This window comes from Globicephala melas, chromosome 1 (genome assembly GCF_963455315.2).
Source record: "Globicephala melas chromosome 1, mGloMel1.2, whole genome shotgun sequence".
Classification (NCBI taxonomy): Eukaryota; Metazoa; Chordata; class Mammalia; order Artiodactyla; family Delphinidae; genus Globicephala; species Globicephala melas.
Genome location: NC_083314.1, coordinates 144692220 through 144716157, shown reverse-complemented (window position 1 = coordinate 144716157; position 23938 = coordinate 144692220). Strand labels below are relative to the sequence as shown.

Genomic DNA, 23938 nt, shown 5'->3' with positions numbered 1-23938 from the left:
GTAGCACATTCACAGATAATTAACCACACTTTCAAATGTAAAATATCAGCTTAGATGAATCCGGTATTGTCTTTCTGAAGGACTATAGCTATTGAATTTGCTTATTGTATAAATTGGATGATTGTCAAAAAAAATGATTTTAGTAGACAGTTAAGGGATTCATTATACTTTTCAGACTCAAAGTATTTGCATATATGTCAAAATTATGGAACCGCTCTTGAATTTTAATGTAGAATAAGATTTTTTTCTAATGACACAGAAATAAAGAAACCCAAAGATTTCTTCCAGTAGGATGAACTTTTTTCCCATACACAGTCTCTAAAAGCATTACCTCAGCCAAGCTCTAGCAATAGCTTTACATGAATTGGATTTCTTATTAGACCTCTTTCAAAAATTATTCATTGAATTTTTAAATTATTTTATTATATTTTGATAATACTACTTTTCTCAAATCTGAAACCAAAGATTGATGTTATTTCAAAAGGTACTCAAGAAAATTTATAATAACATCAACTGTTTGTCATTTGTTACCATCTAGACCTACTTCTACCTAATGATTCCATTTCTGATAGTAACCAATGTTAAAATTTTCACTGCCATCAGTTAGATTTCATTATGTCATTACTTCGTGTGGCACCACCTCACAATTTTTAGTAGATTATTAATGGACATGTGCTGTGAAACATAGATCAGAAACAATGTGGTGATGGGGATTACTATTAAAGAAATAGCAGAGTACCAAAAAAAAGGCAGTGAAATGGCAAAGTGCTACATATTCCTTCAACCATGCGTATGTGAATGAATGAACACATCGTTTAAATCTGCTTTGTACTTTCAAAGTCAATATACTGATAAAACAGTAGGAAATGTGAGCCACATGTATCTTTTTTCCATTCAGCTTGATGTGGCTGTGCATTCTTACTCTGATAAATATTAGAACTTCATTTGCAAGTCTTGAAATTAAGCATTTAAAATGCTTTTTTTTTCTGAGCTATTGAAAGCTTTTATATATTTTCATTGACCTAAAATAATTTTCAGAGAGATCATTCTCTATCTGGGGTATATTTGAGAAAAAGCAAATTTAAGCCTCTCTTTAAAAATCACAGCTTGACAGCTGCATAGCCCAGGGAGATCAGCTCGGTGCTTTGTGACCACCTAGAGGGGTGGGATAGGGAGGGTGGGAGGGAGGGAGACTTAAGAGGGAGGGGATATGGGGATATATGTATAGTATAGCTGATTTGCTTTGTTATACAGCAGAAACTAACACAACATTGTAAAGCAATTATACTCCAATAAAGATGTTTAAAAAAAAATCACAGCTTGATTAAAAAAAAGAATAAGTTGTAATAATGGACATGAACTCTGATAATGTTAAGCCTAACCTACTTATAAGTGTTCAGGCAATCTTATATCTTTGCCTACCTTTCTACTCTCTGACTCCATGCCCACCCCTCCCCACCTCAACACTGTTGACATTTTGAACCAGATAATTCTTTACTGTGGGAACTGTCCTGTACATTGTAGGATGTTTGGCAGCATGCCTGGACTCTACCCACTAGATCCCCAGTTACAACAACCAAAAATGTCTCCAGACGTTATTGCATGTTCTCCGGGGGGCAAATCACCCTTGGTTGAAAACACTTCTTTAGAGAGAGGAAAAGATTGTATTTACACCTCCTTGAAGTATAGATTTTAACTGCATAATATTTCCAGGGGCATGCTTGTCTAAATGTTTGGTTTGTTCAAATTTGGAAGACTTTATGGTTCTTATAATTAATAAAACTTTTAGTGTTTTATAGTGAAATAAAAAGCCAGTCAGTTATCAGTCTTTGATCCCTTCAGAATATAATCAAACTAGTTATAATGGTGTGCTGAGGTCATGGTTTATTTGTCGTCGAAATTATAATAAATTTTTAATGGTAGTGAACATCTGCTGTATGCCAAGCATTTTGCTAGGCAGTGATTCATAAGATATTATTCATAGTCTCTGTCGTTTAGAGCTTAAAATCTAGTGTGGAAACTAATTAGACAGCTAGACAGATAAACAAATATATATTATCCATTTCAGCTTCACAGTGTCTCATGGTTGGTTGTTACTGGTTACAGATAAGAAAGCTGAGACTTAGAGAATCAGGTATCTGCCCAAGATCACATAGCTAGTAAGTGCTGAATTCCAGATTTGAACTAAGTATGTCAAAACCAGAGCTCATTTTATTCATTGATTTATCCTGCTTTGGTCTTTTTAGTTGTACTTTCTTATACTCACTATTGGCCTTTTCCTCTCCTCCTGCCCCTCCTTCCTCTCTGTTCTTCCAAACTCCCCCCAAAGAAAGGGACAGTACCTGCCTTATATCCTGTATTATCGAGCACCTGCCATGTTCAGTTCATTACTTAACATTATAGATAAAAGAAATCCCCATCAGTATTTCCAAGGACATTGCTTTTTCTACTTTTTCAGGTATTAATGTAGGTGTTATTTCCTCCCAGAAGCCTTCCTGGTAGCACACATACACATTTATGCAAAGAAGGGTTAGACGCCTTTCCTGTGTGCCTCCATAATGCCCTGTATTTAATTTTATTATAGCATGTATTAAACTATATTATTAATTCTTTTTTGTTGGTATTGCCAGTGCAGTTTTGTTTGGAGACACATATCTCCAAAACGTCACACAGAAAATTAATGGTACATAATAGGCATGTACATGCTCTTGTTGCACTCCCACCCCCGTGTGTGTGTGTGTGTGTGTGTGTGTGTGTGTGTGTGATGTCTTCCAACCCTCACAGACTAGTTGTACAGAGAAAATATGCATAAAGAAAATTAACACTGTAAGATAATAGCTGTAACATTCTGAATGTTTGAAACTAAAATGGGAAGGTTTGCTTTCTTCCTTTCCCTCTTTCTAAAATTGATTTTTTGAGAACCAAGATATTTGGTACTTTATATAACACTTTGCAGATCTAAAATAATTTCGTTTAGGCATATCTAGTGTACTGTATAATCTGGCTTGCCTCAAACATTATGTTTTGTGTTACTATAATTAAAGCAGAATTTTTTTCATTTTTTTTTAAAGAAAATTATGACACGCTTGGTTTAAAACAACTTCTAGGAGGAAAAAAGAAACTACTACATTAAATGTATACATGAAAACGTGTGCAGTTTTCAGAAACATTAAGATATGAAAAAATATATACATCTTAGAATAGAAGAAACGATTATTTTACAATTTCGTTATTTTTAACTTGGGATGTTTTCAGCTTTTTTCAAAGTGCTGAACTCTGGAAGATACTATCTTTTTGGGTTTTGGCAGTTTAAGGAAAGCAGATAAAAACATTTGAAAAGAGAAGATACCATTACCATTGTTGTAAAGCAAAAATAATATTACTATGTTTTCTGTACTTTGACCTTCAAAACATCAAACCAATAGAAAGTACTTGGTTTGGTGGGTTGGAACAGAGAGATCAGAGTTGGGTTTCAAAAACTTATTGAATGCACTTTTGCTAAGTAAAATTTTATTTTATTTTATTTCATTTCATTTTTTTGCGGTACGCGGCCCTCCCCCTGTTGTGGCCTCTCCCATTGCGGAGCATAGGCTCCGGACGCGCAGGCTTAGCGGCCATGGCTCACGGGCCCAACCGCTCTGCGGCATGTGGGATCTTCCCGGACCGGGGCACGAACCCGCGTCCCCCGCATCAGCAGGCAGACTCTCAACCACTGCGCCACCAGGGAAGCCCTGCCAAGTAAAATTTTAATCTTAGTTTCTAGGCTGTCAGTATCAGTAATTTTTTTCCCCTTCTAAAACTTAATTTATGTTCTCTTCAAATACTTAAAAACTAAAGGACTGTTTGAATTAAGAGAGGCTTCTCTGGACTTTTATGTGTTCCCTAGTTTGTTAATTTGGGGTAATAAATTCAATCATATGTAGATTTCTTTTACCTGTTACCAAAGACAGAAATCCAAAGCTGTCAAAAAGGGGCAGGGGAGGGCTTCCCTGGTGGCGCAGTGGTTGGGGGTCCGCCTGCCGATGCAGGGGACGCGGGTTCGTGCCCCGGTCCGGGAGGATCCCACATGACGCGGAGCGGCCGGGCCCGTGAGCCGTGGCCACTGAGCCTGTGCATCCGGAGCCTGTGCTCCGCAGCGGGAGAGGCCACAGCAGTGAGAGGCCCGCGTACCGCAAAAAAAAAAAAAAAAAAAGGGCGGGGGGCAGGGGAGTGTCAGAGACTGTTTCATACAAAAAAGCCAAGTAAATACCGGGTTTTAGGAAGAAATTCCTATGTGAACTCTGAGAGTATAATCCAGAACTAAATTTCTGAAAATGTTTTATGTTCTCTGACATTTGAAGATATTTGGATGTGCTTCTTACTTGGTAATCTAGTTGACTGTAGTGACCGTGTTGTCACCTTTCTTCTCCTGATGATAACATGCATCTATCAAAAGTAGGATCTGGGGCTTCCCTGGTGGCGCAGTGGTTGAGAGTCCGCCTGCCGATGCAGGGAACACGGGTTCGTGCCCCGGTCCAGGAAGATCCCACATGCCGCGGAGCGGCTGGGCCCATGAGCCATGGCCGCTGAGCCTGTGCGTCCGGAGCCTGTGCTCCACAACGGGAGAGGCCACAACAGTGAGAGGCCTGCGTACCGCAAAAAAAAAAAAAAAAAAAAAAAGGTAGAATCTGTTTCATTTCCCAGAGATAATTGATTTCATCAGATGTATTTAATAAGAAATGTCACCAAAAATCTGCTTCTCTGGTTCAGATGGTCTAGTTGTTTCACAGAGTTTTACTATTATATTCAGAGGACAGCTTCTATCTTAACTAAGGTATGATTCTGTCTCCATGAAACCTTCCCTATCTTTCCAGGCATAATTCATCAACACTTTATCTGTACTTCCACTGCCCTTAGCTTAAATTGCTCTGCTATAATGTGTTTATTATTACAGCCTCATATTGTAGGGTATGATTACTTATTAACCAAGTAGTCTGTTTGCAGTAGATTGTAAGAATCTTGACAGTAGGAAGTGTGTTTATTCATCATTTATAATCTATAGCATGCTGACTCCCATGATGAGTTTGTTTGGGGCCTGTTAAGTTTAAGCAATACTGATTATTCTAGGTGGAATTGTTTTGCAAGAAGTTAGCCATAAAGAGCTGGCGCTCAGGAAAAAGCTTAGGGCTGGGAATTTAAATTTTGTAATTGTACACATAAGTTTTACTGTTTATATTTTCCTTTTCTTGGCTCTTATTTTTCTTGAACCAGTTATACAGAAGGAGAACCTAAAGTTATTTGTTGACCCTTACTGCGGTTCCTTCTTCCTCCAGCTAGAGCCTCAGGTGTCAATGGGTGTACAGCTCTAAGTACAGGAGAGTAAAAGAGAAACACTGTGTACCATTCAACTTATTATCACACAGCAGTCTTACATTCTTTAAATATCCTGCTTTTTTTGTTTTTTGGTTTTTTTTCCCCTGTTTTTGTGTGTGTGGTAAAATAAACATAACATAAAATTTGCCTTTTTTTTCCCTATGTGCAGAGCTTTTTTTTGGCTTTGTTGGTTCTTCGTTGCTGCACGTGGGCTTTCTCTAGTTGCAGCGAGCAGGGTCTCTTCATTGCGGTGTGCGGGCTTCTCACTACAGTGGCTTCTCTTGTTGCACAGCGCGGGCTCCAGGTGCATGGGCGTCGGTAGTTGTGGCTCGCAGGGTCTAGAGCACAGTCTTAGTAGTTGTGGCACACAGGCTTAGTTGCTCTGCAGCTTGTGGGATCTTCCCAGACCAGGAATCGGACCCATGTCCCCTGCATTGGCAGGCGGATTCTTAAACACTGCACCACCAGGGAAGTCCCAGATCTTTTTTTTTTTTAGCGATTTTTTAAAATTGAAGTATATATGGGACTACCCTGGCGGTCCAGTGGTTAGGACTCTGTGCTTCCACTGGTCGGGGAACTAAGATCCCACAAGCCGCGTGGCATGGCCAAAAAAAAAAAATACAAGAAGTGTTCTGCCTACGTTTTCCTCTAAGAGTTTTATAGTATTTGGTCTTATGTTTAGGTCTTAAATCCATTTTGAGTTTATTTTTATATATGCTGTTAGAGAATGTTTTTATTTCATTCTTTTACATGTAACTGTCCAGTTTTCCGTGCACAAGTTATTGAAGAGACTGTCTTTTCTCCGTTGTATCTTGTCTCCTTTGTCATAGATTAATTGACCATAAATGCGTATCTTTATTTCTGGGCTTTCTGTTCTGTTCTGTTGATCTATGTGTCTGTTTCCATGCCAGTCTCATACTGTTTTATTGCTCTAGCTTTGTAATATAGTCTGAAATCAAGGAGCATGATTCCTCCAGCTCCATTCTTCTTTTTCAAGATCGTTTTGGCTTTTCAGGATCTTTTGTGTTTCCATACAAATTTTAAAATTTTTTGTTCCAATTCCATGAAAACTGCTATTGGTAATTTGATAGAGATTGCATTGGATCTGTAGATTGCCTTGGGTGGTATGGTCATTTTAACAATTATGATTCTTCCAATCCAAGAACATGGTATGTCTTTCTATCTGTTTTTTGTCATCTTCAGTTTCTTTCATCAGTGTCTTAATAATTTTCGGAGTACAGGTCTTTTGCCTCCCTAGGGAGGTCTCTATTCCTAGGTATTTTATTCTTTTTGATACAAAGGTAAGTGGGATTGTTTTATTAATTTCTCTTTCTGCTATTTTGATGTTAGTGTATAGAAATGCAGCAGATTTCTGTGCATTAATTTTGTATTCTGCAACTTTACCAAATTCATTGATGAGCTCTAGTAATTTTTTGGTGGCATGTTTAGGATTTTCTATGTATAGTATCATGTCATCTGAAAACAGTGACGGTTTTATTACTGCTTTTCTGATTTGGATTCTTTTTATTTCTTTTTCTTCTCTGATTGCTGTGGCTAGGACTTCCAAAACTATGCTGAATAAAAATGGTGATAGTGGGCATCCCTGTCTTGTTCCTGATCTTAGAGGAAATGCTTTCAGCTTTTCTCCATTCAGTATGATGTTAGCTGTGGGTTTGTCATATGTGGCCTTTATTATGTTGTGGTAAGTCCCCTCTATGCCCACATTCTGGAGAGTTTTCATCATAAATGGATGTTGAATTTTATCAGAAGCTTTTTTGGCATCTGTTGAGATGATCATATGCTTTTTTACTCTTCAGTTTGTTAATGTGGTGTATCACACTGATTGATTTGTGGATTCTGAAAAATCCTTTCATCCCTGGGATAAATCCTACTTGATCATGGTGTATGATCCTTTTAATGTATTGTTGGATTCAGGTGCTAGTATTTTGTTGACGATTTTTGCATCTAGGTTCATCATAGCGATATTGGCCTGTAATTTCCTTTTTGTGTGGTGTCTTTGTCTGGTTTTGGTATCAGGGTGATGGTGGCCTCATAGAATGAGTTCAGAAGTTTTCCTTCCTATGCAGTTTTTTGGAATAGTTTCAGAAGGATATGTTTTAACTCTTCTCTAAATGTTTGATAGAATTCACCTGTGAAGCCATCTGGTCCTGGACTTCAGTTTACTGGGAGTTTTTAAATTACTGATTCAATTTCAGTACTGGTAATTGGACTCTTCATATTGTCTATTTTTTCCTGGTTCAGTCTTGGGAGATTGTACCTTTCTAAGAATTTGTCCATTTCTTCTAGGTTGTCCATTTTATTGGCATATAGTTGCTTGTTGCCTCTTATGGCCCTTTGTGTTTCTGTGGTATTGGTTGTAACTTCTCCTTTTTCATTTCTGATTTTATTGATGTGAGCCCTCTTCCTTTTTTTCTTGCTGAGTCTGGCTAAAGGTTTATCAATTTTGTTTACCTTTTCAAAGAACCAGCTTTTAGTTTTATTGATCTTTTTTATTGTTTTCTTAGTCTCTATTTCATTTATTTCTGCTTAGATCTTGATGATTTCTTTCCTTCTGCTGCCTTTGGGTTTTGTTTGTTCTTCTTTCTCTAGTTGCTTTAGGTGTAACGTTAGGTCATTTATTTGAGATTTTTCTTGTTTCCTGAGGTAAGCTTGTATCTCTATGAACTTCCCTCTTAGAACTGCTTTTGCTGCATCACATAGGTTTTGGATTGTCATCTTTTCGTTTTCACTTGTATCAAGGTATTTTTTGATTTCCTCTTTGCTTTCTTCAGGGATCCATTGATTGTTTAGTAGCATATTGTTTAGCCACCATGTGTTTGTGTTTTTTGCAGTTTTTTTCCTTGTAGTTGATTTCTAACCTCATACTGTTGTGTTTGGGAAAGATGCTTGATATGATTTCAGTTTTCTTAAATTTACCGAGGCTTGCTTTGTAGCCCAGCATGTGATCTGTCCTGGAGAATGTTCCATGTACACTTGAAAAGAATATGTATTCTGCTGCTTTCAGATGGAATGCTCTATACATATTAAGTCCATCTGGTCTAATGTGTCACTTAAGGCCTGTGTTTCCTTATTGACTTTCTGTCTGGATGGTCTGTCCATTGATGTAAGTGGGGCGTTAAAGTCCCCTACTATTATTGTGTTACTGTTGGTTTCTCTTTTATGTCTGTTAACGTTTGCCTTGTGTATTGAGGTGCTCTTATGTTGGGTACATATATATTTACAATTGTTATATCTTCTTGGATTGATCCTTTGATTGTTATGTAGTGTCCTTCTTGTCTCTTGTAACAGTCTTTATTTTAGAGTCTATTTTGTCTGACATAAGTATTGCTACTTCAGCTTTCTTTTGATTTTCATTGGTGTGGAGTACCTCACTTTCAGTCTGTATGGGTCTCTTGATCTGAAGGGAGTCTCTTTTAGGCAGCATATATATGGGTCCTGTTTTTGTATTCATTCAGCCAGTCTGTGTCTTTTGGTTGGAGCATTCAGTCCGTTTACATTTAAGGTAGTTATCAATATGTATGTTCCTATTGCCATTTTGTTAATTGTTTTGGATTTGTTTTTGCAGGTATTTTCTTCCCCTTCTTTTGTTCTCTTCTCTTGTGATTTGATGGCTATCTTTAGTGTTATGTTTGGATTCCTTTTTCTTTTTTGTGTGTATATCTTTTATAGATTTTTATTTTATGGTTACCATGAGCTTTTTATATAACAGTCTGTATATTCATGCTTGTTTTAAGTTGCTCATCTCTTAATTTCAAATGCATTTTAGATGCCCTGCATTTGTATTCTCCTACCCTCATGATTGTTGTTTTTGGTATTATATTTTATATCTAATTTTTTGTGTATCCCTTAACTGCTTATTGTATATACAGATGATTTTACTACTTTTGTTTTTTAAGCTCCCTACTAGCTTTGTGTGTGGATGATATCGTGCTTTATTGTATGTTTGCCTTTGCCAGCAAGCTTTTCCATTTTGTAATTCTCTTGTTTCTAGTTGTGACCTTTTCTTCTCTGCCTAGAGAAGTTCCTTCAACATTTGTTTTAAATCTGGTTTTGTGGTGCTGGATTCTTTTAGCTTTTGCTTGTCTGTAAAGCTTTTGATTTCTCCATCACATCTGAACCTCGAGAGCCTTGCTGAGTAGAGTATTCTTGGTTGTAGGTTTTTCTCTTTCATTGTTTTGAGTATATCATCTCTCCCTTCTGGCATGCAGTTTCTCCTAAAAATTCAGCTGATAGCCTTATGGGAGTTCCCTCGTATGTTATTTGATGCTATTCTCTTGTTGCTTTATATATATATATATATATATATATATATTTATTTATTTATTTTTGGCTGTGTTGGGTCTTTGTTGCTGCCTGCGGGCTTTCTCTAGTCACAGTGAGCGGGGGCTATTCTTCGTTGTGGTGCGGGCTTCTCAGTGTGGTGGCTTCTCTTGTGGAACACAGGCTCTAGGCGCGCAGGCTTCAGTAGTTGTGGCTCATGGGCTCTAGAGTGCAGCCTCAGTAGTTGTGGCACACAGGCTTAGTTGTTCTGTGGCATGTAGGATCTTCCCAGAACAGGACTCGAACCCGTGTCCCCTGCATTGGCGGGCGGATTCTTAACCACTGCGCCACGAGGGAAGCTCCCTCTTGTTGCTTTTAATACTCTCTCTTCATCTTTAATTTTTGTCTTTTTTTTTTTTTTTTTTTTTGTGGTACGCGGGCCTCCTGTTGCGGAGCACAGGCTCTGGACGCGCAGGCTCAGCAGCCATGGCTCATGGGCCTAGCCGCTCCGCGGCATGTGGGCTCTTCCCAGACCAGGGCACGAACCCGTGTCCCCTGCATCGGCAGGCGGACTCTCAACCACTGCACCACCAGGGAAGCCCTAATTTTTGTCATTTTGATTACAGTATGTCTTAGTCTGTTCCTCTCTGGTTAATCCTGTATGGGAATGTCTGCTTCCTGGACTCGGGTGACTTTCCTTTCCCAGGTTAGGGAAGTTTTCAGCTATTATCTCTTCAAATATTTTGTCAGGACCTTTCTTTCTCTCTTCTCCTTCTGGGACCCCTATAATCTTACTATTAGTGTACTTGATGTTGTCCCAGAGATCTCTTAAACTGTTTTCATTTCTTCTCATTCTTTTTTCTGTTCAGTGGCAGTTATTTCCACTAGTCTGCCTTGCAACTCACTGATCCATTCTTCTGCCTCATTTAGTCTGCTATTGATTTCTTCTAGTGTATTTTTCATTTCAGTTATTGTCTTCTTCGATTCTGTTTGGTGGTTCTTTATATTTTCTAATTCTAAACTTCTCATTTCTCGCTCTGTGCATCCCTTCTCTCCTGAGTTCTTTGATCATTTTTACAACCATTACCCTGAACTCTTTTTTTGGGTAGACTGCTTATCCTCACGTCACTTAGTTCTTCTGGGATTTTACGTTGTTTAGTTCTTCTGGAATTTTACATCAGTTCTTCATTGTCTGAAACATATTCCTCTGATGTCTCATTTTATCTAAATTGCTATTTGTGTTTTTATGTATGTAGTAGGTTAATTATGTTTCTCGAGCTTGGAGAAGTGGCCCTCTGTAGGAGACGTCATGTGCGTCCCAGCAGTGCACTCTTCTCTCATCACCCAAGGGTCAGAGGCCAGCTGGTCCCAGGGTAGTATCTGGCCTGTGTTTGCAGACTTGGTCTGCAGGCTGCAGAATTGTAGTGTTCTTGCTTCTGGTGTCTGCCCCCCAGTGGGCGAGGCTGGTCTAGAGACTTATGCAGGTTTCCGGGCGGGAGGGGCCAGTGCCTGCCCACTTGTGCGTGGAGTGGGGTCTTGGCCATCTGGTGGGCAGGGACATGTCTAGAGGTGGCTTTGGGCTTAGGAAGTCTTTAGGCAGCATGTCTGCTGGTGGATGGGGCTGTGTTCATGCCTAGTTAGTTGTTTGGCCTGAGGCCTCCCAGTCCTGGAGCCTACAGGCTGTTGGGTGGGGCCAGGTCTTGGTGCCAAGATGTCAGCCTCCAGGAGAGCTCATGCAGATAAATGCTCCCTGATATGCCCACTGCTAGTGTCTGTGTCCCCAGGGTGAGGCATAGCTACTCCCCAACCCCTACCCCGCCTACCCAGGAGACTATCTCAGACCAGCAGGTTGGTCTGACCCAGGCGCCTATCAGATTACTGCTTTTGCCCTTAGTCATGATGCACATGAGATTTTGTGTGCACCTTTTAAGAGTGAAGTCTCTGTTCCCCCCAATCCTGTGGAGCTCCTGCAATAAAGCCCCGCTGGCCTTCAAAGCCAAATGGTCTAGGGGCTCTTCAGGGGGCCCAGTGTGGGGCTCAGAACCCTCACTTCTGTAGGAGAACCTCTATAATATAATTACTCTCCAGTCGCCCACCCAGTGGGTATGGGATTTGATTATATCTCAAATGTGCCCCTCCTACATGTCTCGTTGTGGTTCCTTTTTTATGTCTTTAGTTACAGAAGATCTTTTCTGGTGGGTTCCAGTCTTTTTTATCAATGGTTGTTCTGTAGTTAGTTATGATGTTGCTTGTGAGAGGAAATGAGCTTAGGGGTCTTTCTACTCTGCTGTCTCGGCCTCTCTCGGTTCCCAATTTCCCCTTCTTTCTTTTTTTTTTCCTAGAGAATTCTCTTTTTTTTAATATTTATTTATTTGTCTTTTATTTTTGGCTGCATCGGATCTTTGTTGCGGCATGTGGGATCTTCATTGTGGCACGCAGGATCTTTTGTTGCGACACACGGGCTCTTCATTGAGGCTCACGGGCTTCTATCTAGTTGTAGTGTGTGGGTTTTCTCTCTCTAATTGTGGTGTGTGGACTCTATAGTTGTGGCGCATGGGCTCCAGAGCACGTGGGCTCTGTAGTTTGTGGCACACATGCTCCGTAGCTGTGGCATGCGGGCTTAGTTGCCCGCGGCATGTGGAATCTTAGTTCCCCAACCAGGGATCGAACCCATGTCCCCTGTGTTGGAAGGCAGATTCTTTACCACTGGACCACCAGGGAAGTCCCTCCCCTTCTTTCTTCTAGAGATGATTTCACCTGTTATTCTGCTTCCTCTCCATCATCATTTCACTGATACTCTGCAGCATTTGCCAAGACTTTCCTTAAAATTCTATGCTTTGCTTCTTGTCCTTTCTCCTACTTCATTGTATCCTTATTTCCTTTGCTGTCTCCTTTTGTTTTCCATCCCACTAAAACTATTATTTCCTCAAAATTTTGTCACTAGCATTCTTTATTTGCTCCATTAATAGTTCTCAGAATTGGTCTTGGGACCACTTTCTTCAGAACCATATAGGTTGCTTTTAAAAGTTCAGACTCATTGATCCACCAGAGAACTCCAGAATTAGATTCTCATTTTAGCCAATTTTAAGTGTACAATTCAGTGGCATTAATTACACTCACAATGTTATGCAACCACCACCATCATCTATTTCCAAATTTTTCATCATCCCAAATAGAAACTCTGTACCCATTAAGCAATAACTCCCCATTCCCCTTTCCCCCAGCTTCTGATAATCTCTTACTTTCTGTCTCTGGATTTGCCTGCTGTAGATATTTCATGTAAGTCGAATCATGTAATAGTTGTCCTTTCATGTCTGGCTTACTTCACTTAGCATATTTTCAAGGTTCATCCATGTTTAGCATGTACCAGAACTTCACTCCTTTTATAGCTGACTAATATTCCATTCTATGGGTAATACCACATTTTATCCATTTGTTTATTGATGAACATCTTTTGTTTTTAAAATAGCTTCCACCCCTCCCCCATAAAAATACATTGTCATCATAGAAAGTTAAGGGTATGCAGAAAATATGAAAAAGATATTAGCATTCAGTCATAACTCCACTACAAAGAAATAACTACTATTAGTCTTATATTTCTTTCCTATCTTTATATGCATATATATTTAGTATATCTGAGACTACAGTTAGATGTACAATTTGGAATCCTTCCTTTTCCAAATAGTATTATATTATAAAAATTGTTTCATGTCATTAAAAAATTCTTCTTAATTGTCAGTCTAAATGTCTACATGTATTCCAATATATGACCATACCATAATTTAACATTCTTTATTTATTATGCATTATAATGCTTTGATAGTAAAGACTCACATGTTGGACTTTTATATACATAAATATTTATCTTCATCTCCAAGTTCCTTAAGACAGATTCTTGGAAATACAGTTGCTGACTGAAAGATCATGAACATTTTTAGAACTCTTCATCCATATTGCCAAATTGATTTTCAGAAAGGACATGCCGTTTTATGCTATCTACAGCATAGCTACAGAGAATCCATCTCATCAGACTCCTGCCACCAGAGCATAAGAGAAAATGATCCCGGCATATCATATAGTCTAATAATGTCTGTTAGCTTTCACTTATATTAGTAATAATGGGTTATGCTTCATACTAGCCTTTAGATATAAGCAGGTGCTGAGCTTAAAAGGATTGAATGTGAAAGATACTGACTTATGGGAGTGTGTGCAAAGGCCATAATCCTCAAAATCTGACATCCCTTAGCCTTACACAATCCAGACACGTGTCTTATTCTTAAAATGTCTGTTATTTCACCCCATTAAAATATAGCAGGAAGGCAATAAAAGATTAATTTCCTAATAAACATTTAAGTGCCACTACATACAGGAAGGAGTAGCAATAAAACTTGATTTTGAGACAGTTATGAACTGCAGCTAACTGGCCTAGTGGGGACTTTGAAACAAACAAACAAAAATTACATAGCATAAGAATTTAAACCCCCTCTCTGAACTGAGAGGGCAGTTAGTTGCCGGCAAGAGCTGTGGAGTCAATCATAGCTTTGTAAGCCTCCTTATAGCCATGAAAACTTATTGCTGTGTAGGAATAAAGTGAGCATCAGCTTTACCAGCTAGAAGGCTGCTATAGTTAATATATGTGCCCTACTCAAAGGCCAGCAAGGGCAGGGGTTGTTAAGGTTTTGATAAGTAGCGTAATTGGGGCACCCAGCAGTTGCCCGGAATGACCTAAAATAGCCCTCAATTCTATAGAGCAGTTGGGCTGATTCTGAAAGGGCAGAACAATAGGAAAAGTCAGGCCAAAAATACAGCCCAGGAGGTTCTGGATGTCTTCATTGGGGGCACTACTGGTGCTATTTCTAAACCTTAATATGACCCTTCATCTAGCATTTGGGGAAGTGAGATCTGACAGCATCCATGATTTTAGAATAAGTTTTATAGGAGGTGTCCATTCAGCAAATTTGAGTGACTATTAGGTGCTGACAATTGGGGGGATACTGTATCTCGTAAGGCAATGAATGGCCTCTGATCTCAAGGAGTTCACCTTCTAGTAAGGTCAAAGATTACAAACACAATTATACTACAAGATAATTCTATATAATATCAGTTTCCATGAAGTGCAGAAGGTGAATAAACCACCTTAAGTTTTCACAGAAAAAGAAGCATTTGACCCAGGTCTTGGATAAATGGGAACTTACAATGTGGAGAAGCAGAAAAGGGTTCTAAACAGTGAAAACAGCATATGTAAGTGCACTATGCATGAGAGGACAAAGTATTTTCTGGTAACTACAAGACATGTCAGTATTAATTAGAGCAAAAAATAAGAGCAAGGGCATCTGGAGTTTTGGACTGGGGTCAAAAAAATGCCTCTTCGGGACTTCCCTGGTGGCACAGTGGTTAAGAATCTGGCTGCCAATGCAGGGGATACGGGTTCGAGCCCTGGGCCAGGATGATCCCACATGCCGCGGAGCAGCTAAGCCCGTGTGCCACAACTACTGAGCCTGAGTCTAGAGCCCTTGAGCCACAACTACTGAAACCCATGTGCCTAGAGCCCGTGCTCTGCAACGAAGGGTAGCCCCCGCTCGCCGCAACTAGAGAAAGCTCACGTGGCAATGAAGACCCAACGCAGCCAAAAATAAAAAATTTAAAAAAATTTTTAAATGCCTCTTCCTCCATAACTCAAGTAGCATTCTTTACCTGAGCTACCTGTTAAGTGGAAAAAACACTGACATAAATGGGATGCTTGATCGATTGAAAGAGGGACCTGAGTGCTGTTGTAGTAGCTAGTTTAATAGTCTTTGTTTATTTCTCTGCTCCTTGTTATTATACTGTATATAGATTGTATGATTTACGTAGACCAAACAGCAGTAAAATCACTGGGGGGAAGTGAAGTCTTCATATGAAATGCATACAATTTGCTTTGTGAATTTAACAAATTCCTTATCCCTCTTTTTGCCTCTAAGAGTTGGGAAGTGTCTAACTGATCTTGCTCAGCCCAACAATTAATCCTTTGATAGTTCTAATAGCCTGTATCTAGGAGCCTTAGATAACCATGTCATTTGCTCAGTAGAGGGGAAGGAATGTTAGATAGAAATAAAATATTCTGGCCTTTTTAACTTCTAGTATTTCATTCTCTCTATTCTAAAACTAAACTCTCCACCCGATTCTGGACCTTTCTGTTCATGAAGCTACATCTTTTATACAACCCCATTTAAAACAACGATTAATAAATTTATTTGTATTTCACAGTCTGGGATGGCATTCATATTGCTTTTCACACCAAACTCAAACAACATATTTTAAACTACAAAGACCTACATCAGGCTGTAAAATATGACTTAACATTTAGCCTTTGGAAAAGAAGGTTGAACAGAAGGAAAATTCATGAATTTATTTATTGTTTTTTGCCCCATGTTAGCCTCTTATTTTGCTGCCGGTAAGGTATATATTATCCATATATCAGCTGTTATTTAGCTTACATTCTGAGATAAATATTTCTCTGACAAGCTTTTATGGTGCCACAGAATTGAATTTTTATAGACAAATAAGTGTTTTAAGAATGAGAATGACATCATAGGAAGGAAACTAAACAAAGTTGGGAAATCCAGGTTCAAGTTCTGGGTTTGCACATAACCAGCTATTTGTCCTTGGGTATGTTGCTTAACCAAGAGCTCTTGTCTTTAGTATTTATTTCTTTAACAAGAGATTTGAACTAGAAGACCTCTCAATTCACCAAATATATGGCCTGACTTTTTTGGAACAATATTGATTTCAAATCTCTTGTGACTTCAATGTTTGTAAGTAAAAAATATCTCATATTACAATGTTTGAGGCTCTTTTCACACCTGGAAGTATTATAGAAATCCTTTATTAAATAAAGTGATTTGGTCTTGGTTTGGAAAATATAGTCCTACCATATCTTTATTCTTTTCCCATATTAAAATTATGTGATTCTAGGATAGATCCAGAGCAGCATCCCATTTCATATCTACTATGCCACTGCCTTCTCAAGCCATTCCTCTCCTATATTTTCAGCCATTTTTCCATTTAACTTTTCTACTTAAACAGTAATTATCTTCAGAAGTACATAGTTTATCTTTTTCTAAAGTTAATGTAAATTATTTTTAACTTGTGATGATTTTTGTTCAGGACAGCTAGATTGAATGCTTACTCTGTGTAATATTTGTGGGGTTTAGTTACAATTTTCTAGGGGATTTGCCTTTATTTTCTCTGTGTTCCAGGTCTTGCCTGAAATTTAGAAGCCCCTTTCTTCCCCTTCCTTTCTGGTGCTGTCTATCAGTGGTGGTGATCACCTCTGAGGAAGAAAAGCCCACTTGCACTGACCATGGAGAACACTCAGCATCTCTGCTTGATTGTGACAAGGGCAGTTTTTGGATGGATCATGAAATGCTTCTAAAGTAGCCAAGAGTTAACTTTCGTAACCTTTTTATATAATAAGCATGTTACCACCAAGGTAACTTACCCAGTGAAATCAACTACATAGTGGAATCACATTATTTACACATTTAACTTATATGCAAATACAACTCTACTAAAACACAGAGTGAGAGAGAAAAATAACATTTTACACAGTGCATGCACATTCAGCCTTCCTTTTCAGTGAGTCCTAGGCAATGAATGAAATTAAATCTGAAACAGTCAGTTCATATTGGTGAAAGCTATAGAGAGAATGTGAGGATGGTTTTAAAGGTCTCCTAGTAATTGATAAATGTTCAGATGGCCAGGCGACTGGGTGGGAGAACTTCCTTGTCATTTACAAGGGTTTTTGAAGGTTGTTGAGAAGCTACACTTAAAAATCAGAGAAACTGACAAAATCCTCTACAAAGAAAGACATGAAGAGAACAAGTTGAAACTTTTGTAAATTTACTAAGTATTCAAAGGAGTGAAACACCTGATTGATTAAATTTCTGAGTGTTCTTTATGGGTTTTCAGTGGTTATTTTTACCATACACTATTACCCCCTTACAACCTGTCCCATAAGTAAGTTGCTGACTATTGTACAGATACAATAGTATCTATTGATTTAGTTTGCTAGTATAAATTAAGATAATGGGTAATTTCATTATGAAGCCAATTCGTGGCTGATAACTCCATTTTTTAAAAATGTGGGCATGAACTTCTTCCTCGCAGTAGAAATCTTTGAATTTAAAATCTAGATTCTAGGAATTCCCTGGTCCAGTGGTTAGGACTTAGTGCTTTCACTGCCATGTGCCTAGGTTTGATCCCTGGTCGGGGACCTAAGATCCCACAAGCCATGTGGCGTGGCCAGTAATAATAATAATAATTTTAGATTCTATAATAAAATGACTATTTCTTGACCATCCTAGTAATTTATGCCATGTACATTATTTTACTTTGTCACTAGGGTTTTTTTCCACCAAAATCCACGGCTTACATAATTACTACATTGGGATTGCATAACTAACTACCAAGTAAAAATCAGTAATTGGATAAAATGTTCTCTAAAACATTTTTAAAGTTGTACCAAATATGTGAAATACATTTTTTTCTGTGATCACACAGGTGAACATGATTAAAGATGATGGGACAGTTATTCATTTCAACAATCCCAAAGTCCAAGCTTCCCTTTCTGCTAACACCTTTGCGATTACTGGCCATGCTGAAGCCAAACCAATCACAGAAATGCTTCCTGGAATATTAAGTCAGCTTGGTGCTGACAGCTTAACAAGTCTTAGGAAGTTAGCTGAACAGTTCCCTCGGCAAGGTAGGTATTTCAATTTAGTACCTCTTTCCCTCCTCACCTTACTTAACCTAATGATTTAAAAGGTGTGTCCATTTTATGCTAGAAGGATTTGCCTGTACATAAATTTTACTTTTTATAATATTGTATGCTTCATAAATTTTTGAGTTTGTTCCTTTAATAATTATGCAGTGTAGCATGTAGAATATTCAGATACATTTTGGTAGTAATATAGAGTGTTGGGAGGTAATTACCTAAAAGGAAAGTGCCAGGATCTGCAGGCCACATTTTATAAACAGTTGATTTGGTATTCACTTCTGACTAATGACAACAAGACGATAATGTTATCACAGAACTATATTTTCATTGAATATTGTTGATTGTGCTATAGATGCAGCAACCATAAGTTCTGAGTGTCCAAGATAGTTCTGATTTCAAATGTGTCTTGTCATCCCTAAAACATCAGAGCCTATTAGTTCAGTGCTAATACTACAAAACTAGATAGTTTTACACCAAAAAAGATGGAAAAAATCTTGAATGTTGATTTTTTATTTGGAGAATATGGAATTTGGAGAATTAATTAACTATAATGTCTTTATTTAAACTCACCTAAATTATTCCACTTTGCATGTAAGTTTTACCTTCACTACCCATTGAAATTGCCAACCATATTTAGTGTATATCTAATGAAGTTAAACTTTTATTAATTTTAGTATCAAGTAAAAAAATATGGCATTTAGATTAGGCAATATTTAGCTTTTTCTGAACAACTATGTAAGATTTGTTTCCAGAACTATGTAGACAGGAAAAAAGGATAAACATTACAAGTGTTTGGTAAGGGTCTTTGTTCTCAATGGCTAATTTTAAAATAAACTTTTTGTAGTGTTGGATAGCAAAACACCAAAACCAGAAGACATTGATGAGGAGGATGATGATGTTCCAGGTAGGTGACATTTCTTCAGTTTTAAGATTTTTAGCATCCTGTTTATCTCATTTAATTCATTGCATGATCATTTTTCAGTTTTTTGTTAATGGTGAGCTTGTGAATTTAAATGGATTCACAACGATGTGCATACGATCTAATGAAACAGGATAAAAGCCCTCCCGTTCAGAACTTAGAAATTGTCACACAAAGCTCTGCTGCATTTATTAAATTGGAATCTGCCTTTATTAAATTGGAATCATTGTGATTATAAATTTGCATAGTTATTGTTACAACATTTCTGTAGGAATTATGATTGACATATGAAATGAGATGCTAGTCACCTTAGTTTGCATAGGCAAAAGAAGACTAACATTTCCTTAGGGTTTTTGTTTTAAGCAAATAAATGAAGCATTATTAGTGAAATGCCACCAATTCATTTCTGCCTCTTATATGTTTTCAGGCTAATTCTAGTAGCAACAATTTTGTTTTTGTTAGGCTAGAAGTTAGTAATTGCATTTTTACCTCTTTGTCTTTTTGTGTATCTTTAACTTATTTACTTTTTTTTTCAGATCTCGTAGAAAATTTTGATGAGGCATCAAAGAATGAAGCTAACTAAAATTTTTTCTGGTTTTTGGAAGCTGGCATGGACTAGATTTAACAAATCAGCTATGTGGTTCCAAAGTTTTACAGACACGGAGAACATCAGCTGTTACTAGTTCAGTAATATAAATATTTTGTATATTAATAATGCTGTTTGTTCAGCATTTTTCGATCATTTGATTTTGCATTTTGCACTTCCTCCCAGGATCTATTCTTTTGGTCAAAATACGAAGTGTTGGTGCAGTTTGAGGGTGTTTTGGGTTTTGATTCTTGGTTTTTTTGTTTTGTTTTTTGTTGGGGTATTTTTAGTGTGTGTATGTGTATGTATGTGTGTGGGTATGTGTGTATACAGTGGAGAGCAAATTGGAAAACAGTTTTATTTATCCTCCTCCTTACCCCAGTAGAAATAAAACAAATCTTTACATTTGTTACTTTTTATTTTTTCTAATGATGCACAGAATTAATGAAAAGTGAGTATCTTGGATTTCAAATCAGGAGATTTTACCCTTGGAGGTTTGGTTTTAATTTGCTTCGTTAACATATTTCTCATACATTTTTCTGGGTTTAAAATGTCTTGAGATATTTTGTCACCAGCTTCATGCTGGCATAATGGGTAGCATATCTTTGGTGCAGTTGCCTTAGATTCACTTACCTAGTTAGACCCAGAGGAATTTCTTCTACTAGTTTTTGTCCTAAATGCCTTGTTTTCTCCCCTTTTGGTCTCTAAATGGCCTGGTTAGCCTTTAGTAATGCTCTTCCTCATCTTCCATCTAGCCTGAGAAGGATGTTCTCCATATAGAGTTAAGTGAGTGCCTAATCCCTCTTTTTGTAAGATTGTTCCCACATCTTGAGGAACAACAGCTCCATCTTCAACTTCTTATTCTTTTGATTTTACAGTTTGGTAGATTTCAAACTGGAATAGCTAGCATGTGCTTGCTAAATAATTTTATGCCAGCCTTATCCTGTATCCTAGCTGTTCTTAATAGCAGGTGCAAAAATGCCTCTTTTTCAGCAAGGTTGAAATTGGGAATGTCCTTTTGAATCAGAAAAAATGGGCCATAGACTCATTCCCCAGCACAAATGGGCATTCTATGAAATGGTACTGGCCCCAGGAGGATTTCTTCAACCACTCCTCTACTCTTGGCCTTGAACCTACCTCTGGATTGGATCTTACTATTGTAGCTGCTCATAGCATCCTCCTGCATGCTTAGAGTAATGCTTTGGGGGAACACTTGTAAAACACAGTATTTATTTTTTCACCTCCTTTCAGAGGACTTGGAGGTAAGTTGCATTCATTCATTGACGCTTCCCTCTTGCCGTCTTATAAAAGCTTGCACTTTGTTATATCAGCATTTGTTATAGCCAATATTTAAGGATAAGATTTAGAAAGTCTATCATGGCCCATCATCAAACTATGGCTTAACCTTGCAGCATATCAACTTTTGTTTCAAGCTAGATATCTTTATTTGATATCTCTAGTGCAAGACCAACATATCAAGAGATCTATAAACACGAAGGCAAAGGTCTTGTATTTTTTTCCATCCAGACACCTCAATTTATTTTATACATTTGTTGATTTTCCCTGTTATGTTTTATATAATATATGGAGTTAACTACAAAATAAAATAACAGTAATAAAATAACAAAAGAGGATAATATTTCCTCTTGTGCTTCTCTTTTTGTTGTCTACAGAATTTACTTCTTTTGTATTTTCCCTCTGCTCCTCACCCCCAAATGAATTTCAACCTAGTCTTTTTTTGAAATTATGCTTCATCCATTGTTAGATCAGTAGCTCTACATGGTCTACATAGTCCAGAATGCTGTTCCTCTGACTGTCCCCAAAGGGCACATTGTGGGGCAGAGAGAGTTAAGGGGACTTCAAGTGGTTAGGGAAACTTAAGAGGTAGTATACGAAATGGGGGGAAGAAGCGCTCATGTGGAATTCAGGAGAATTGGATCCTAGTCCAAACTCTGGCATTAACCGTATGACCTTGGGTAGGTCACCTAACCTAATGACTTTGAAATTCATCATCAGTCAAATGAGATGTTTCCAAATCAACATTTCTTCTGCTCCTGTAGTTCTGTGAATCTCATTTCTGAAAATCCTCAAGGAGGTATTTTATCATTTTTCAGAAATGTCTTTTTATCAATACTCATAAAAGTTCTTCGTGTGTATATACTTCTTCCTCTTTTACATTTTGATCATATTTTAACTGCTCACCCAGAGGAGCTCTGGTCAGTATTTCCTTTTATCCTGTTGACAATAACTCTTAATGGCTGCCCTCTCTTGTATACAATGAGCCAATACTCTTTTTTGTTTTATATTTTCATACTTTCCCTTTTCCTGGACAAAGCATATCGAGATCCTGACTCAACCCAAAGAAATGTTCCTGCCTTCAGAGTGAGTAGGCATAGGTAAGAATGTGGATGAAATTTCTATAAATTGTAGTGTTCTTGGCATAAATATGAATTATATAGTTTTTTTAATATATGAAGTAGTTACTAAATATTTACTTTTTACTAAGGTTATGTATTTATTGCCAAGATAACTATAGAAGAATTTTCTGGGGAAATTCACCTTAAAATATTGAGATAATTCAAGAAATGTCTATAGAAAGTTGATTGATAATCTTAATTTTTATGGTTAGTCCTTTCCGTTTTTATAAAGCTCCTCATTTATCTGTTTTGGGGAAGCCCAAAGTAAGCAGTTGGGACCTTATATTTGTTTTACACTTATTTTTCCCATTAAGTAATGGTTTAAGAATACATCAAGCATCTTGATTTGTTGTTAAATAACTAGTATTTATGGGATTCCATTAAATTAATTTTAATAAGCCTACCAGGTTCTTGTGAAAACCCATATTGGGATGTGTTTGATTTGTTTCTTTGTTTTAATTCAGTGTTTAAACCTAAGGGTGTTATATATCCATAAATACAATATTATGAGAAGACATAGTGTGGGATAGGGACTTCTCTGGTGGTGCAGTGGTTAAGAATCCATCTGCCAATGCAGGGGACATGGGTTCAATCCCTGGTCTGGGAAGATCCCACATGCCACAGAGCAACTAAGCCTGTGCGCCACAACTACGGAGCCTGTGCTCTAGAGCCCATGAGCCACAACTACTGAAGCCCTCACGCCCTAGAGCCCACGTGCCACAACTGTTGAAGCCCATGTGCTCTAGGGCCTGCGTGCCACAACTACTGAGCCCATGTGGTGCAACTACTGAAGCCCATGCACCTAGAGCCTGTGCTCTGCAGCAAGAGAAGCCACTGCAGCCAGAAGCCTGTGCACCACAACAAAGAGTAACTCCTGCTCGCCACAGCTAGAGAAGGGGCACATGCAGCAATGAAGAACCAATGCAGCCAAAATTAATTAATTAATTTAATTAAAAAGACATAGTATGGAATAGTAGGAAATGCACAGGTTTTTAGATAGAGGTCAGTTCCATTACCTACTATGTTATAATCTTTCCAGTAGGGCTACTGTAATGCACAACTTGGGGGGTTCACCATTCATATTTGCTGTGTCCCAGGGGTTGCCATTTTCATAGAATATAATGTGACTAATGCCCCTATATTAGTGTAATGATGGCCTTGCTATCTGAGCCTGTTTTCCTCCACTGTAAATGGTCCCTGAATCAAACAGGGTTCCTTAGAACTCCCTAAATGATTAAGGTGAAGATGAAAGATGATTAAAGTGTGTTATCTCCCAAGCCATGGCAGAAAGGAGCTTATATTTCTAGGCACAGCAAAGCTCCATTCTACACTGCCACCCTCCTGTTCAGTCTGTATTGTTCTGCCACACAGAGTTTGCCTAGATTATCATAGCCCCCTTACTGGGCTTGCTTATGATTCACTTGCTCCAATCCATCCTTTACATAGGAGCCAAACAACCTAAATTTCATATCTGAGCATGTCATAGCCTTACATTTATCTCCAACATACCACTCTGTTTCAAGCTTGCATCCTTTTGCACATATTTTTTTACTGTAGTACAATATTGAGATTACTTGATTTTCTTTTTAGTTTTCCCATCTAGATTGTGAGCACCTTGATGGCAG

General features: G+C 38.0%; 1 protein-coding gene across 3 annotated transcripts in view; it reads left to right on the top strand.

The window, feature by feature from the left end:
- Positions 1-21553, top strand: part of BTF3L4 (basic transcription factor 3 like 4) — a 28881-nt gene extending 7328 nt beyond the window's left edge. For 2 of the 3 annotated variants that reach the window (XM_030870133.2, XM_070045179.1), the window contains 3 exons: positions 18175-18376; positions 19236-19295; positions 19847-21553. In XM_030870133.2, the coding sequence (XP_030725993.1) occupies positions 18175-18376; positions 19236-19295; positions 19847-19893 (309 nt within the window). In that variant the 3' untranslated portion in view covers positions 19894-21553. Of the gene's footprint in view, positions 1-16871; positions 17105-18174; positions 18377-19235; positions 19296-19846 lie in introns of all 3 variants that reach the window. The other variant, XM_060305566.1, reaches the window with a different exon arrangement.
- The last annotated feature ends 2385 nt before the right edge of the window (positions 21554-23938 follow it).